The sequence below is a fragment of the Podarcis cretensis genome (genome assembly GCF_951804945.1).
Source record: "Podarcis cretensis genome assembly, chromosome: 16".
Lineage (NCBI taxonomy): Eukaryota > Metazoa > Chordata > Lepidosauria > Squamata > Lacertidae > Podarcis > Podarcis cretensis.
In genome coordinates, this window is record NC_137186.1 from 25807629 (window position 1) to 25826429 (window position 18801).

Genomic DNA, 18801 nt, shown 5'->3' on the forward strand with positions numbered 1-18801 from the left:
CCGGACCATCCGCGGGCCACATTGAGAAGGTGATTGGGCCACATCTGGCCCCTGGGCCTTAGGTTGCCTACCCCTGCTCTAGAGTTTGACCACTGGAGAGCCATGGTCAGCCATAGGGAAGCTGACATGTGATGCTGCAAAGCTCAAAGCTCTCTCCACTGCACTTTAGTATCTGCACAAAGCCACCGGGAAAGATCCAGTGTTTGAAACTCCCATGGTTCTGGGCATAGTTTACAACATTCGCATAAGCAATTTCTGAGCTCTGGGTGCAGTATTGCGCCCACGTTTTCAGATTAAAACTGCAGAGTGTAACGAAAGGAGGACCTTTTGCTGCCTCCCCACTTCCAGCTACTCTCTGAAGACTGGAGAAGAGACAGTATTAGGGGGTGGGCAGGGGAAGGACTAGACCATGTGAAAAATGAACATAATATTTTATACAAATACAAAACTGCAAGTCATTCAACTCATTTTTTTCTAGCTAAGGTACAAAATACAGCAGTACATAAACAAACTATGGAAATCACTCCTACAGATGGCAGTGATAACCATCAACCTGGATGGCTTTAAAAGAGGATTAGAAAAATTCACAGAGGAGGCTATCAACAACTACTAGCCATGTTCTAACTCCACTGCCAAACACATTGCACCTCTGAATATCAGTTGCTGGGAATTGCAGGTGGGAAGAGTGCTGCTGCATTCATAATAATAGTAATAATTATTTATTATTTGTACCCTGCCCATCTGACTGGGAAGCCGTAGCCACTCTGGGCAGCTTCCAGAAGAATATAAGAAACACAGTACATTAAATATTAAATGCTTCCCAATACAGAACTGCCTTCAGATGTCTACAGGAGGCTTATAATTGGTTAATCCTTTGACATCTGACAGGAGGGCATTCCGAAGGGTGGGTACCATTACCAAGAAGGCCCTCTGCCTGGTTCCTTGTAACTTCACTTCTTGCAATGAGGGAACTGCCAGAAGGCCCTCAGAACTGGACCTCAGTGTCTGGGCTGAATGACGGGGGTGGAGATGCTCCTTCAGGTATACAGGGCCAAAGCAATTTAGGGGTTTAAAGGTCACCACTTTTCTTGTCCATTCCAGGTTGCCCAACCACTGCCACAGTGTCCTTTCTCTTGGCAGATCAAGATGAGCAGGTGACAGCAAAGGCAAGCAAGGTTTTTAGCTGGGGCAATCAGAATAAGATCTACTACTTGACTATTGATTCAAAACCCTAAAATGCATTTTATATAATTGACTTTTTATTTCTATTCTTTGTAAATCGTATTGTTGTTTTATTGCTATGGCTGATGCAAATAAATATTCATTCATTTATTCATTCACGTCATCACAAATGCATCGAATTGTGCTCAGAACCAAACTGTGAGCCAATGTAGGTCTTTTAAACCGGTGTCAAATGGTCCCAGTAGCCACTCCTAGTTACCAGTCTGGCAGCCGCATTCTGGATTAATTGTAGTTTCAGAGTCACTTTCAAAGGTAGCCACACATATCCTGCTTGAGGGTTTCCTACCGGCACCTGGCTGGCCACTGTGAGAACAGGATGCAGGACTAATGAGCTATTAGCATCATACAGCAGGCTCATATTATGCTCTTTCAGCAGTGACATAGAAGAAAGAGACACCATCAGGTCACTTGATGTAGCAGACGGATTCCACCATTTTCACTGTTTGAAGACTGCTATCAGTCTTTGCCCCCAGAATATAAAACTTATTGCTGTTAAGTGGAGTTTGTGTTGGGATAGAGCAACTTTTTCGACTGATTTATTGTTTAGTAATCCATTATATTTTAAACATTTTCAAAAGATAATTTTTAATACTGTTGTAGTTTTACTATTTTCTCCATGATCACTTTGAAAACATGCTAGGAAGATTGGAAGTTTAAATAGTCTCATGACCTAGGTCACACTCTTCAGATGTTATAGTCCTTCTACTGCACAAACACTTTGCTGTTCTTAAAGATGTATTTTGCTCTCAATTGGCAATGCTAGGTTCGAAGAGTTTGCAGGAGCCAACTTGGCACGGTAGTATTCTGATAGCATGAGTGCATTGACTGCAGGAGTATATATAATGGTATAGATCTGGCAATAGCGAAGACATCATTATCACGGATGAAGTGGCTGGACAAGAGAATAGCAGGTTTTAATATGTCAACTGAACAGAAAAGGAGCATGCCAACCAGAAAAGGAGTCTGAAGTGCTGCAAATGTAATTTTCAATGTTAACCTCAGTTTTAACGATCTGTCAGAGTGTATAGTTTGAGGCTCACAGTACCCATTCTCGAAGATGACAGCTGGGAGGCCTCTCTGCTCCTGCTGATACAGATTCCAGGCCAAGTTCCACACTGGTGTAGTTAGCAAAATTAGTTGTCAAGTAACCTTGTCTTCTCCACCAACCTGAAGCCACTGAGGACCTTTCTTGGGTATTAATTTTTCTCCAATTTGATGCGCAGGATCCAGACAAATGCCTGGAAGTTACATAACTAGGTCATAAGAAGCTAGGCCATCCTGCAATCAGCAGTGAAATAATTCTCATACATCTGGACATAATGCTGTACTCTACTTATTTCATGATCAAAAATAAAAATGGAAGCAGTGTACATAAACCCAGCTGATGTGTGGGTGAGCAAATGTATACTTTGCTAGCTAACAGCATATAGCTGTTACTTTTTTATTATTTTCTGTGGCTGCAGCAAATTTTGCAACTCTGATTGCAACATACTTCGCTTGGTTTGACAGGTGATATATTTAAGTAGACCAGAATTCGCCAGGTAATCCAACAGCAATTGGATTTTCTTCTGGATTTGATAAAAATACCATGATGAAGGACACAACAGCTAGTGTTCTCAGTCCTCTGAACTCTGGAAGTTCAAGTACTCAGTAATCAGAATTCTACAAGATCTGTGGGGATCTTCCAATATTTGAATGTCTCTCAAGAGATCAAGTAAGCATAGTTTTGAATCCAACTGCAAAAACAACAAAAGAGGAGAAAGGCACTGTACTAGCTGCTCGGTTCCTGTGTCTGACTCAAGAGTAATTTCTTCTGAAGAATCTCCGTCATCTTCAAGATCATCTGGAAGCAATATCTGATTGCCTAATTAAACAGCGGAATTCAGAACTTTTGTTCTCGTGCTTCTGGGTAATGATGTTTTATTGTACTGCTTTTACTGTTTTGTCGATAGTTGTTCAGAACAAAAAGCAAAACATTCTCACTTGAAGGCTACTTTGCATGAACTTACACCCACATCCCTCTAACTACACTAATGGCCAAAATTGTGGAAACCTTTTGGGGAAAGTATATTTCCGAGATCTGGTGGCTCATAACACCACTTTTTTGGAGTAATACCATAAAATTATATATCAATGGGAAAATAATTTAATGAAGAACATAATGCAATAACTTTTATGAAGGATCATATATTACAACAGCAGTTCTAAACATGAAACACATAGAAAAAATGAGATACACAAAAATTCTCACCATGTCAATTAATACTTAGTTGGGTAACCGTTAGCTTTAACTATGACCTTACAATGCCTTCTCATGAACTAAGTTTTTTTTAGTTCTGCAGCTGTAATAACGTGAAACCAAGATTGAATTATTGCCTCTATTAATTGGGTTTTATTGCTGGGTTGTTTCTGACTAACAAGTTTCTTTAGTCAGCTCCATAGATTTTCAGTTGGGTTAAGGTATGGGCTATGTATTTTAGGGCATTTACATTCTCATTAATGATGCAAATTTTGCCCACACCTTTTGCTGTCATACAACCCCAGATCATAACACTAACTGGGTGTTTCATGGCAGGTGTAATGCAAATAGGATGTAAATCTTCTCCAATGCTTCTCCTCATGTATTTCATGCCATCACTACCAAGGAGATTTTGGTCTCATCATTCCTAATAACACAGCCCCGTTTTTCTACTATCCAGTTAACATGGGTTTGGTTTTCCCCAAAATTTTTTTTATTGATTTTCCAAAATTTTAAACAAACAAACATAAATCATAACTAAACTTGATCCAATCTGAGTAACATTGTTAAGTGACTTCCAGTTAACATGGGTTTTAGCCCAGTTTAATCTTTTCAACCTTTGTTTAAGAGATAACAATGGCTTTTTTCCTTGGAATTCTAGCATTTAGAACATATTCCTACAGTCTGCGCCGAACAGTCCTTGCACTCAACTTCACATTACATTTAGCCATGTCATCTTGTACACATCCAGATGATTTTCTTCTGTCATGTAGGCACAGTCTCTCAATTCTTCTATCGTCACTTGCTGTTGTGCACCTTTTCCTGCCTTTACCAGTCTGATTTTGCAGCGATTGAGTCTCCTTATACCTCTTCAAAAATTCAGAAATGCCACCTTGGGTTAAGTTTCCACCAATTTTTCTTCTAATTTCTTCATAACGGTAGCCTTGTTCACTTAATAGTACTATTTTATATCGCTTTCTGGGTGACCAGTCATCTCTTTACGCCATTTCTTTATTAGGTTTTACAAGCTCTAAATGAAAGAACACAAAAAACCCAACCAACTTGATAGCAATCACATAACATCAATAGCCAAATACTACTGCAACCTGATTGGATCATTGCAAAACCAGATGACACCTGATTGGCTCTCTATACACTCATGTTCATTGGCTACATTCAAATGAAGGACAGCTACTACATATCAACCTAAGCAAGTTGTGCTTCCTTTTTCTGGTTATTTGGCTATAACTTTTGATAGAATACAGATAACTGAACAAACCTTGTTTTATTACATTCTTCATTAAATTATCTTTCCGCTGATATCTAATTTTATGGTATTACTTCAAAAAAGGTGGTGTTATGAGCCATCAAATATTGGAAATACACTTCTTCCAAAAGGTTTCCACAATTTTGACCACTAGTGTATGTTAACGTAGAATTTTTCCTAATCATCATAGTTCCAGTTGTAAAATAGTATCTTCAAGGTTCAAATTTCCAGTTTTTCTCCAATCTCTTTTCACTTACTTGAATCCATTCCTGCTCCATCATCCAAAAAACACAGCATGAAGCCACCTCTCAAGCTCTCTTGATGTACTACAAAAAGAGAAAAAAATTCAATGTCAAAGGTACATCATTTTTGGCTAGCCTTGGTAGCCGAGCCAAAAACTATGGTTCCTGGGGCTCTGCCCGTCTGCTTATCCTTGACCTCAAGATGCATCTTCAAGCAAGGGCAAAATCACCTTCCTACTCCAAGAGTACAACTGGAGAACCATTCCTACTCCTTCCCCAGGTCCAAGATGGAGAAAAAAGCTCCTCTCAAAATTTTCCCTAACTGGTGATGGAATACTTATCAAGGCAAGTGGAACTGTGGAGTTCAGTAAGTGCCAAACTTGAAGAACCAAGAAAATATAAAATTGGATTGGATTGGTGATGAAACACAGGAAGTTGTATGTTCCACTTAATGTTAATCATACTTATAGTAGGCTCACTGAAATTAATGGATATGACTATCTTAGGCCCATTACTTTCAGTGAGTTTACGCTGAGTAAGTTAGTTGGATATAACCTATCTAAGATACGAATATATAAAAAAGAAGTCCATATATTCAATAATAAAATTAAATAGGATGGTCACGAGCCGTAAGGACTCTTAAGCCCAACTAATATGTACTGTATTGCAATGCTGGTGTGGACATCTCAGTTGCCAGATCCATGTGATACTTATGTCCCAAAGCTAGCAACTGAATGCAGAGAAGTGTACATGTGGGTCCCAGGTGGTCACCCATGCAGGCACTGACCACACCTAGACCTGCATAACTTCGGCTAGGTGTATTCAGACCATATCCTGAGATAACATGGATGCTGTTCCCATGCTGGAAGAGTAACATGAGAACAGGGCACAGATCTTTTTTATGGCAAAACAAGTACTAGTTGAACAGGATAAAAAAATTATCTCAATTCTGCATCCAAAAATTGTAGAGCAGGAAAAGCCTTTTAACAATGCTCTAAAATAAAACTGCAAATCATAAAATTCTTTGATCCCAAACATGGAACCCTGCCATTTCATAGTGACAATTTTAATAGTACAAAAGAGTGAATATTATCTTGTGCTTTGCCTTTTCAAAACATGGTCCATTTTAAAAATATTATCTGCTTATCTTTTCTCTTACTTTACTCATGCATACTGCACCCTGGACAACAGTCAGATCTGAACTGTTACATTACCAGAAAGTGTATTTCAAACTTGCAGCTATTCCCCTTTGAACCAGTATCAACACCCTAAAATAAATGCACGGTAATTCAGCTTAAAAGAAAGAACTGAGCTACTTAATTTTGTTGTCAAACTGCTAACAAATTATTTCCTATTATCATGACAAATAACAGCATATTTACATCAGGAACTATTAAAGAATAAAACAATTCTTCCATTATGCCTTTCTTTTTTGGCCAAGATATTGGTCAGGGCATTATATATCAGCACATAAACACTTCATGTAGCTACCAACGTAACAAATCTATTATTTCTCCTTCCCACAGTCATACTCTAGGCTTATAAGCAAAGATGGCAATTGTAGAAAAGAGAAAACTTACCAGAAAAGATATCTATTCTTGTGGCATCAGCATCTCTATAAAACAGCAGACATTAAAATCAACGTTCAACATGTGGAGTGAAAAAGATGCAATTGTAGCAGAAAAGCATGCCTGGGTGCTAATTCCAGAAACAACTGAGAGCATGGATAAAAATCTTTAGATGGTTGAAATGTCAATACTCTTCAAGGAGGCTCTCATGTATTTCTACCCTATGAGCACCACTAATACTATGCAGTATTGTTTTAAAAGCAGGTGTATAGTTCATCAAACACATTACCATTAGATCACTATACAGCACAAAAAGGAAAAATAAAACTGGTGTCCCATCTTTTTTCACAAGGACTGGATCATATGAACAGCCCTGCCATGAAAATGGCAGATCTCATACACAGGCACAGACAACTGCAAGATCATTTAAGAGTTCTGTGCATAGAGCACAGTATTCATCATATACTAGAATCAAACTGAGAAATATCAAGCTATTTCTGTCAGTTATTCTGCTAGCATGCTTTTTATATGAAGTTTCACAATGTAACAGCACAATCCTATCCATATCTATTATTATTATTACAATTTATTATGCAAAAGCAAGTCCTGGTGAGGTCAATGGGACATATTCCCAGGTCAATGGATATAGCTAAAGGTAAAGGGACCCCTGACCGTTAGGTCCAGTCGCGGACTATTCGAATCGCCAACCTTCTGATTGGCAAGCCCTAGGCTCTGTGGTTTAACCCACAGTGCCACCTGCGCCCCTAATGGATATAGGACTGCACCTTAAATGGTTAATATCTTACTAAAAATTGTTTAAAGTGCCCTCTATGGATGTAGTATCCTTTCCAGATTTTTTTTTAAAGTAGCTTTCTATTATTATGTCTTTTCAGCTCCACGAGAGTACATTCTGTTTAGCAGCTGTTCCTATAAAACAGAGAAACTGAACTAGATTTTATCAAACCTTTCTCCAGTCTATTGTATATTTATAGGACAGATTCCTTGCCCAGACATGGTTGTGGCAGCAAGCTTTCCATAGTCCTCTGGTGGAACACTGTGAGTACACGATGCTGGGCTAGATGTCCTTTGGTCTGATCTAGTAGGGCTCTACTTTGAATGGTTAAGGGAGTTGGGCATATTTAGCATGACAAAAAGAAGACTGATACCCATCTTCAAATATCTGAAGGGCTGTCACATGGAAGATGGAGTAAGCTTGTTTTCTGTTGCTCCAGAGGATAGGACCTCAACCAACGAATTCAAAGAAAGGTTCGGACTAAACATTAGGAAGAACTTTCTGTCGATGAGAGCTGATCAACAGTGGAATGGACTACCTTGGAAGGTGGTGGACTCTCCTTCATTGGCGATTTTTAAACATAGGTTGGATGGCCATCTGTCAGAGCTTCTTTAGCTGTGATTGTGGGGGTTGGACTTGATGACTCTGGGATCACTTCCAATTCTACAACTGTGATTCTTATGTTCTTATCTTCCTAGTTTCAGACAGTTTTCCCAGTTTAAAAGAACTAATGTAAAGTAAAAATAGTACTGACAAAGTAGAAAACCTATTGCACAAAGCTGAATAAAATCACAATTGAATAGCATCCATCTTCCTAGCAAGCCCAATATTCACATCATTTGCCTCAATTAGGTTAAATGGTTAAACAATGTAACAAGAACCTCTTGCAGTTATGATTATGACTACATACCTGGCATTATCTACGAGCTCAGCAAGAGCCCCAAATAAGAATTCATGTGTGGTTCTGCAAGGTCAAAGAGAGCAAGTGGTTACTTTGGGAACTATTATACATATTGTCCATTTCTGCAAGATTATTTTTTCAAACTGAACAATTAAAAGTCTTCTTACTAGTAACGAGAGATTCTTAACCAAAGCAAAGATCAGAAAATAACCAGCCCATAAGAACCAAACAAATTTTATATACTGTGTTCAAGGCCACAGTCTGCTTGGAGCATTGCAACCCTATTACCAATATAGCAAATTAAAACTTGAGTATCAGTTAGGCAACAATAGTTTCAACACCCCAAAAAGAGGGAATTGTTAACTGGAGTTTCACAGCTTGTAATGGATAATTTGTCATCAGGCATTACTGATATAAGTTCTTAACATATGCAACATTAGAGGCTTTTTTCATGAAAGCAGCTCTTCCAGTTTCATAGATCAGCTTTCAATAAATGGGAATTCCACAACTTTTTGGTGCTCCATATATCTAGTGATGCTCTCCACAGTGATGCATGCTGGCAGCTGCTGCTAATCCAGAACGTTTTAAAAAAGAATGTTGAATCTGTATTGGAACTATCAACATTGGCACATATGCTCCATGCTGGGTGCACTAGGTTGATTCCCAGGACTGTACCATCTTTAAGTGTTCATCTGAGCATGTTTTGTTGCACGAAAGTTTTGAAGATGTTTGACTAGTTTATTGGCTTTGAGATATTTGTCAGAATAATTGAAACAATGGTTCCATTGACCTGTTTGGGACTAAACCGTATTAACTTTTCAGTATACTGCATCATTATTCACAAATATGCTTCATAAGTAGAGAATAAAGAGCAATATCAAAGTCAAATTCACAGTAAACCCTCTGAAATAATTTTTTCAGTGGGTTTACTCTATGACTTTTCGGCATCACCTTACAGGATTTAAATACAAAGGCAATTGTGAAGTTTTCGACAGCTGAAATATTAGTTTCATATCACATCATAAACAAGCAAAAACATTATTTTCTTGACATTTCTTCTCATCTAGGCCATCCAAACACATGCAGTAATTCCAGTACATTGTCTTCAAAGTTGCCACAATATTTTTATTTCTGAAGTATTATAGAGCAAGAATTCTTGAGTCCTGAAAGCAATTTAGTTCTTAGGAAAAATTCAGTATCTTGGCAGGTCTGAACATGTTTGCCTATGCACAAAATTATGGTGTTGGCATGGGAATTCTCCAATTCTTTTCTCCCCATCAGCAAATGTAAGGTAAAATTATCCAGATGTGCCTTGGTCAAGTAACACTATTTCAAGTGAAAGACAAACTACAACATGAAGGTTCAACAGTACACATACTACAGGCATTAATATCCACATCAGTTGGACCTGCAACCAATGATGGCAGTGCTTAATACTCATATTCAAGGTGTTAACTCAGCCATGCCATCTTCCAATACACTTGGCTCTATTCCTTCTTCTTCCATATTTTGTAATTTTCCTCTTCAAGACAGCAATCATTCTGTTGACACGAAACATGAAGTCCTCATTGGGCTGTTCTCTGCCCCTTAAAGTCCCCCACCCTCTCCTTTAGCTTCTACTAATACAGTGGTACCTAGGTACTCAAATGGCTTGGCTCCCGAACAAATTGGCTCCCAAATGCCACAAACCCAGGAGTCTTCCGGTTTGCAAACATTTTTCAGAAGCCGAAAGTCCGACGCCACTTCCAATTGAGTGCAGGAAGCTCCTGCAGCCAATTGGAAGCCATGCCTTGGTTTTCGAACAGTTTTGGGAGTCGAACAAACTGCCAGAACTGATTAAGTTTGACAAGCAACTGTGGCACTGTACTGTTATTGTGCACAGACTGCAACATTTTGGCAACAGAAGGACCAGTACTTTTACTATTTTGTTTTAAAAATAACAAAATCATATGTGAAAACAAGCCTTAAATATTACATCAATGAAGTGAGGTTTGTTTTTATGGTCTCCAGGTTAAAATCCAGAACTTAGTGTCTAACTAATAAGATCTCTTTTCTCTGAGAAACTATGTCCTTGTAGGACTCAAATAGGCAAACTTGCTTACATCAAAGTAATTAAAAGCAGATATAAACAAAGATCATGAGCAAGCAACAGGCACATTAAACCTCTTTGAGAAACAGTACAAATGAATTCAATTATGAATGACATCCACCCACACCACTGAAGAGACAGGGTTAGCTTTCCACAAGAACATACTGTTCCATCTGCCTGTTGGGAAGTTGTGCTTTCTCATCCCTACTTGCATCAAGGTGTCATCTATTCCAGTAACTCAGCAACACGCAAATGCAGATGCCTCTACCCAGTTTTGCATAATGCAAACCTGAATATGCAATAAAGAAACAAGCACATGGACCTAAATTATCATTATCTCAGATAGCCTCTCAGATGGGTCATTATCTCAGACAGATCGTTACTACTTGTTCTCAGCTAGGTTTCCTCCCTGCTGGATCACACCCTGGGCAATTTCTCCCAATCAGTGTTCCTGAGGATTATTTCTCAGTTCCCATCTTCAAAGGGGGGGGGGAGGGGAGAAGACCAATGGGTAAGCTTGAGTTCGATACCAGGAAAGATCCTAGAAGAGGTAGTTCAACAGCTACTGTGAGCACTTATAAAAGGATGTTGTAATTACTAAAGTCAGCATAGGTTTCTCAAAAACAAAGTCTTGCCAGACAAATCTCATTTCTTTTTGATGTTACATGCTTTTGATAATGTTACATCAGGGGATGCTGTGGATGAAGTGCATCTTGATTTAAGTAGGGCTTTTGACGAAGTCACCCATGATATTCTTGCAGAGAAGCTGGTAAAATGTGGACTGGACAAGGTAACTGTTGGGTGGATTTGCAGCTGGTTGACTGACTGAATTCAGAGTACTCACCAACGCTTCCTCATCATCCTGGAAAAAAGTGTTAAGTAGGCGGCCGCATGGTTCTGTCCTGGACCTGTTCATGTTCAACGTCTTTTTAACATCTTAGATGAAGCTATTAAGGAGATGCTAAGCAAACTTGCAGATGACAGCAGACTAGGAGGGATAGCCAATATAAGATGGGAGATACCGGTCTTGGGACGCGGGTGGCACTGTGGTCTAAACCACTGAGCCTAGGGCTTGCCGATCAGAAGTTCGAATCCCAACAACGGGGAATTGCTCAGTCCCTGCTCCTGCCAACCTAGCAGTTCGAAAGCAAGTCAAAGTTTCACCAGAAGCGGCTTAGTCATGCTGACCACATGACCTGGAAAAACTGTCTGCAGACAAACGTCGGCTCCCTCGGCCAGTAAAGTGAGATGAGCGCCACAACCCCAGAGTCATTCACGACTGGTCTTAGTAGTCAGGGGTCCTTTACCTTTTTACCTGTCTTGCCAGTACACATGAAAAGGATTCAGGGATCTTAGTAGACCACAAGCTTAACATGAGTCAACAGTGTGATGCATCAACTGAAGTATAGTGTCCCAATCAAGGGATGCAATAGTATTGCTCTGTTCTGTCTTGGTCGGACTAAACCTGGAGTACTGTATCCAGCTCTGTGCACCATCATTTAACGATATTGCAAAGGATGGCAACTAAGATTATCAAGGGACTGGAAACCAAGCCTTATGAGGAATGGATGAGGGAATTGTGTATGTTTAACCTGGTAAAGAAAGAGGTGACTAAGAGGAGATACAGTAGTCATCTTCAAATATGTAAAGCACTGTCACATGAAAGATGGAGCAAGCCTGTTTTCTCCTACTCTGGAGGGTAGGACCCAAACCAGTGGATTCAAGTTACAAGAAAGGAGATTCAAACTAAACATCAGGAAGAACTTTTTAACAGTAAGAACTGTTTGACAGTGGAACAGAATCCCTTGGGAGGTTGTGAACTCTCCTTCACTGGAGGTTTTTAATCAGAGGTTGGATAACCATCTGTCCTGTATGATCTACTTGAGATTCCAACTCTACAATTCTATAATTCTAAGCAGTGTTCAAAATTCCCCGTTCAGCAGGTACATTTTGACTGGGATGGTCTACTTGCGACCATTTGAGAAGTCTTGTCACAGGTATGGTGACTGACATCTTTACCATCTGGCTGCATGCTGCACGAGCCAGCTGGCTGGTGCTGCAGTGTGAAATTAAAATAAATATTGTGATTTTGCCTACCAGATTCATTCCTTTGTTGAATACAAAGCAAAATTTCTATCCTTTGTAATGTCTTCCAATTGGTAGAATGTGTGATTAAATTGTTAAGAAAGCATGTAAAAAAATGTGACTAGACATTCTGTTGTGGCAACCGTAACCTAGGCTTAAGGTGCCATTTGATATGTCACTTTATCACAATACAACAATAGATATTGCTATTATCTGATTTCTTATAAATTGAAAATCTTGTAATTTCATTCCAAAACAGTGTTGCTTTCATAGATGGAGCATCTGTGCTTTGGATTATTTTGTTGGTTCAAGTCACCTATTTTACCAAACTACTCATTGTCTGCCAGCACATCAAAGTACATGTTGAATCCTAGTCTGTACACAATACAATATAATCTGGATTATTAAAAATCTGTAGTGTTGATATGCAGAGGTTCCCAGTCCCATTATAATATACATCATATAAACTGGTAAACTAAGCCAATACTAATAACTTTGCTAAATTTTATCATAAAAAATGGAAATTCAAGACAAATTCAGTCTCCAAACTAGCTAGGGAAACACTTAACTGTGCTTAAAATAGCTGAACCTGTTGTACATATTTCAGTTTGTTTATTATCTCACATCTGGCTATGAAGTATCCAGAGCAGCTTAAAATCATTTTCAATAATAATAATAATAATAATAATAATAATTTAGTGTCTTACAAGAATCAATAAAGTTAGAGAAATTCCATCAACGTGGTACTACTAAATGCTGGGGATGGGGAAAGTTAGCCATATGCTCCTGGGCTCTCTCTTGGTAGCAGTGATCCCAACAAAGGGCTGTCCAAGCTGTACTGCTGATCTCTCTTTTGGGCCAAGTGGCAAACCCAGTGAACCGCCAGAGATCTGTTGCTACAGCAGCCAAGGGGGCAGCACTTTCTCTCACTCTGGTGCTGATGTCACAGAAGTCCAGCTAGTGACTCTCTGGTAGCTGCAAAGTCTGGAAGAATGATGACGTCAGCCATTCTTCAGCCCATGTGCCCTGGATGGACTGTTGATCTCTCTCAAGGGCTAGTTGTATCTTCTTCCATTCATATATTATGGAATAGGTAGCAAGAATTTTAAAAGCTGAAGATTCAAGACTAACCCTGGACATTTAAGTCCTGTCAAAGGCGACTATGGGATTGCAGCACTCATCTCGCTTTCAGGCCAAGACAGCCAGCATTTGGCCACAGACAGCTTTCCGGGTCATGTGACCAGCATGAATAATCTGCTTCTGGTGCAACAGAACACTGGGAAGGAAGACAGAGTGCACAGAAACGCCGTTTACCTTCCCGCCACAGTGGTACCTATTTATCTACTTGCACTGGTGTGCTTTCGAACTGCTAGATTGGCAGGAGCTGGTACAGAGCAACGGGAGCTCACTCCATCACGGGGATTCGAACAGCCAATCTTCCAATCGGCAAGCCCAAGAGGCTCCGTGGTTTAGACCACAGTGCCACTGCAAAGTCTGGGAGAATGATTATGTCAGCCATTCTTCAGCCCATGTGCTACTGATCTCTCTCAAGGGCTAGCTGTATCTTCTTCCATTCCTATATTATGGAATAGATATCGAGAATTTTAAAAGCTGCAGACTCAACACTATGATGAACCTAGCTTGTACTTGGGGAGAGGTAATGTTGTACCTTCCAGTTCCAACAAAAAACAACCCTGTGGTGAAGAAAAAACCAAATAATTTCCTATTGCATGCCTTCCTTCAATGAAGTCCAATTCTGGTGGGATTTCTAAGAACCAGCAGGCACTGGACAAAATCATACTGCAGGCTGAATGATGCCCATTTTCTGAGAGACATATATACAGATCAAGAATATTGGCTGGTACTATAATACCATTCCCTCCCTGAATATCTGTCACTATAACTGTCTTCTCTAACTAAAAGGTATTCATCATTACTGAGAAGGCTATCTGTAACATGAAAATCAAAAGCCAAGCTTTCTGCACAATTGTCAAAATGAAGAAAAAATGCCCCAAAACTAGACAAATGTTTCTACAAGCATATTGTATAGTTAAATCTATGGACTCCACTTTGAATCAAGGTGGCAGATCAAACCTTTCAACATTGCAGTAATCTTCCCGGTTTCTTCGAATTCATGAACAATGCCAGGGACAAGTCTCCAACAAATTAAAATGCAGAGAATATGCAAATATACAATCTTTCCTAACAGCTACTAACGTTCTTCCTTTTCATAATTTTGCTACGTTCATTTTCAAGCGTGGTTTGAACCGTCTGTTGCTCTTCTGAGCAGCAAAAATTCCACAGGCAAGTTGTGGGTAAACATATTTTCCATCTGTGCTTCAGTTTCACTGAATGCCCCGTTTTTACTGTCATATCACGCACTGTTCCTTCCTTGCTCAATTTTCCCCAGTATTTTTCTTTCTTCCCAACGGCGACGATGCTCAGCTTTCGTTCCTTTCCAGGGAATCCAATTACCGTTTCGTGGTTTTTTTTCCTGGATTAGCAGCTGCTGCCAACGTGCAAGAAGCAGTGAAAAAGAGAACGCCTACAGCTACACCGAGCCCCACAACCTCCGTTCCTACTCACGAGTTGGTGTGCAGATACTCGAAGGTCAGTTGAGCACGCTGAAGGCTGCTGTAATTGCTGAACGCCATGACGCTGATAAAGACCACGCCCCGCCCACACCCCTCCCGCCAATTTTCAGGCGTGAGGGAAAAACAAGCTTGAGGCGACCCAACCGCCCTGACCACCACTTTCCTTCACTAACGAAGCTATAAAAGCTTGCCTACTGACAGGCGCGCGTACGAGCGCCCTCAGTGGCTCCCGCCGGCCCACCCGTATTTATCTTCTTCTCTCCCCCCCCCCTTCTGCTCGCTCCTGAGCTTCTTCTGTCGTGCTCGTTCCCCTTTCGCTCCCGACGCCGCCAACGGCCGTCAACCTCCGCCCGCGTTCGTTCGTTCTCCTTTTTATCGCAATATGCCTATGAAGAGAACCCGCCGACGGGCGCCGTCCTTTGTTCCTTCACCACGTCTCCCGCCCTCCGCCTCTTCCCTCGCTACACGGCTTCGCCTTCCCTCACACACTGCGCTGAGGAAAAGGCGGAGAAGCGAGCCGCCGCCGCCGCTTCCCCGCCATTGGGCGGCGGCGCCCCACGTGACAATTAAGACTTGGCACCACGACACAAAGAAGGGAGGAGAGTCGAGAGAGAACGACAGCAGATGAGCGTTGCGTGTCCCGACGGCGCTGTTTGCACCGCGTGAGGAAGTGAAATAAAGCGGCTTCCCTTCCCTTCCCCCACCGTTTCCGGACGCATTCTTCTCTCCTTCCCTCCCCCCGCCCGCGTGACCGTTTTAAACCGTTGGGGGAGAGGCGGGGCGGTAGATTGCTGCGTCTGCGCATTGGGAAATTCTGTGGGTTTTTTCCTCAGACGGTTCGCAGTGTACATAGAAGCCTCGATGCGGCGTTCACGGGATCGTCAGTCGAGCGAGGTGCGAGAGCGCGCGCTGTTTTCTCCTTTCCCCCTTCTCCCGATTGACGACTGGGACCCTCCTTCTCCCCCTTTCCTCCCGCTCTCCCTCGGACCAGGGCGCGCGTCCTCGTCATTCCAAAGCCGCGCTGCTTGCTGCGTCGCCCAGAAGCCATTTTCCTAATCGGCTGCGTGAAGAGGACGACGATTTAAAATGGCGGCGTCGGCGTCTTTCTCTCAATTATCGCCTCCTTTCTCTAAGGGGGTTCACCCCCCCCCTCTCGTGCCTTATTTTTAGATGGGTGAATGTACTTAAGTCTTTTCCTGTTGTTTTGTGTAAAAAACTCGAGTTTATATATTTTCCTTGCCTAATTAAATGTCATTAAAGATGACTTGGTTTTTTCAAGGTGAATTTCGACACCTTTTAGAGGACTCTGTGTGCTCTTAAAGTTCAGAAGAATAGTATTTGGTTAACGTTCTCGTGTCGCACTTGGTATTAAAATATCCATCTGTTTCTGTGTCGTCCTTGGAATTAAAATAGTGTGCTTTTTCTCGAGTTGCTTTCGTCTGCTTGCCAGGTATTTCAGAACACTTTAGGAACAAAATATTGACTAGATAATGACATCAACCTTTTTCGGAGAACAGTCATAGTTCAGAACAATCGGCCAGTATCTTACTGCAGAATGGCTACAAAGAGACATATAGGAAAAGTAGTAGGGAGAGATGAATCAGCTGCTAATTGAAATAGTAAGTATTGGGTTGGAGTCTCTATGCTAAGAACTGTCAGAAGTGTTATCATGTTTAATAGTAGAAATGCTAAATAGACAAAAATAAAAAAGTTGAGTAGATTGGTGTGGGATTTTAGCTCAAAATACATTTTATACCTTTGCCTGTTTTTTCATATTTGAATTGTGTTAGAGAAACTGGTCTGTTTTTTGCTCTTGTTTTTTTAATAAATTGAGAAATGAATGTTTTACAAATGAATTTGGCAGCAAATTGTTTTCACCACTTTGAGAGCACCTGAAATATATTGGAAAGATACATGCTGAAAGAGAGTTCAGAGAAGGAGGGGGAAATCACTTGGTGTGTGAATGACTCCAGGGGGAAAAAATACATTCGGAAAAGCTGGAAAATATGCTTGAAGCAAGACTAGGTAAGTAAATTTTTTCAGTGGTGTAGACATCACAGGAAGAATTAGGATGAAATTTTTAAAAGATTTAGCATAAGATGTACCACTGTCAAACATGTTTAGAATGTTGGTGTAAGCTACATTAGATTATTGACCTATATCCAGTTTTATTCTTGAGGCTCTGTATCTTGTAAAGAACAAAAGGCTAACCGTGTATTCAAGGATGTACAATATAATAAAATAATTTGAACTGAAAACTGGCTCTCACTTGATGGACTGCATGACTGCGGAACTTCTGGACAACCCATAAAAGACAGCAGAAGAATTTGACAAATCTGTTCATCCAAGAAGCCTTTCATTTTATATCCAAGAATATGCAAAGACTCCTGGTGGCTTCATGAAGAAATTAAAAGTTTGTGGGCTGAGAACCTATATGTGAAGAACTAGATTTCATGTTAAGAGTTTGTTTAATCTGCTAACAAATAGCATAGTAAGTTTCTGGTCTATTCGTTGAACTCGGCATTATAGCTTGTAGTGTTAGTCTTGGAATACTCTCTCCAGGGAGACGTGCCTGGCATTGATACCTTTCAGAGGACCTTTTCATTTTCTCAGGCTTCTTGAAATTCTTGATTATAATCACTTTTAATGCTTTGGTTATTTTTCATTATTGAGGTCATTACTGTCCACATTTATTGACAGTACCCATGTTCAGTAGCTTTGAGGACAGCTCTGGGACTGAAAATCAAAATATTCAATACAGGCAGTCCCCAATTTGTGCGGGGGTTGCATTCTGGGTCATTGCGTGAGACGGCAGAACATGCATAAACCTACGCTCCTGCCCTGGATTATATCTCCTTTTCCAGCCACTTCCAGGTCATCGTGATGTGCAAAGTTGTGCAGCTATTGAACAAGTGTAAATCTGTTGTTGCCTCTAATTAAAAAATAATGCTAAGCTTAAGAACATATACAAAGCATAGGACCTATTTCTATCTTTAGGGCATATAAAGCATTCCTGTAACTGGATTATAAAGACTGATTTGTTATGAATGTGGAATGAGTATTGTACTGCTTGTAACCGTGCACGTTCTGCATTTTGAATTAGTTGATGGGGCATATATGGGGCAAGTCAATCTCACAGTAAACTGGTCCCAAGGTGTTACTGGCTGTATATACTAATAGTAACACTTGAACTTGGCAACTGGTAACAATTTGAACTTGTCAAATAGGCAGCTGGTACAGGTCTCTGAAGGGATGCAGGTGGCATTGTGATCTAAACCACTGAGCCTCTTGGGCTTGCCGATTGGAAGGTTGGTGGTTCGAATCGCCGCGATGGGGTGAGCTCCTGTTGCTCAGTCCCAGCTCCTGCCAACCTAGCAGTTCGAAAGCACACCAAAAAGTGCAAGTTGATAAATAGGTACCACTTCGGTGGGAAGGTAAATGGCATTTCCGTGCGCTGCTCTGGTTTCAGTTTTCCATTGCGCCAGAAGTGGCTTAGTCATGCTGACCACATGATCCAGAAAAACTGATTGCAGACAAGTGCTGATTCCCTCAGCCTGTAAAGCGAGATGAGCACTGCAACCCCAGAGTCATCTGTGACTGGACTTAACTGTCAGGGGTCCTTTACATTTACGGGTCTCTGAACAGAGCTGTTATATGCTGGCATAGTCTCAATCCTGTCAGAATGCTGCAGCATTCTGGACTAACTACAGCTTCTGGATTAAGTGCTAGGGAAGCTGATACGAGTCCATTGCAGCACAGTGGTACCTCGGGTTACATACAC

At 40.8% G+C, this 18801-nt stretch overlaps 1 protein-coding gene across 2 annotated transcripts in view; it reads right to left on the reverse strand.

Moving 5' to 3' along the window:
• The window catches only part of MORC2 (MORC family CW-type zinc finger 2), a 50032-nt gene extending 31997 nt beyond the window's left edge, over nt 1-18035 (reverse strand). The window contains exons 1-4 of one of the 2 annotated variants that reach the window (XM_079956519.1): nt 15013-18035; nt 8262-8315; nt 6571-6605; nt 5006-5074 (exon numbers count right to left, since the gene is read on the reverse strand). In XM_079956519.1, coding sequence (XP_079812645.1) covers nt 5006-5074; nt 6571-6605; nt 8262-8315; nt 15013-15080 — 226 coding nt within the window. In that variant the 5' untranslated portion in view covers nt 15081-18035. Of the gene's footprint in view, nt 1-5005; nt 5075-6570; nt 6606-8261; nt 8316-15012 lie in introns of those variants that run through there. The other variant, XM_079956520.1, reaches the window with a different exon arrangement.
• Nucleotides 18036-18801: the final 766 nt, after the last annotated feature.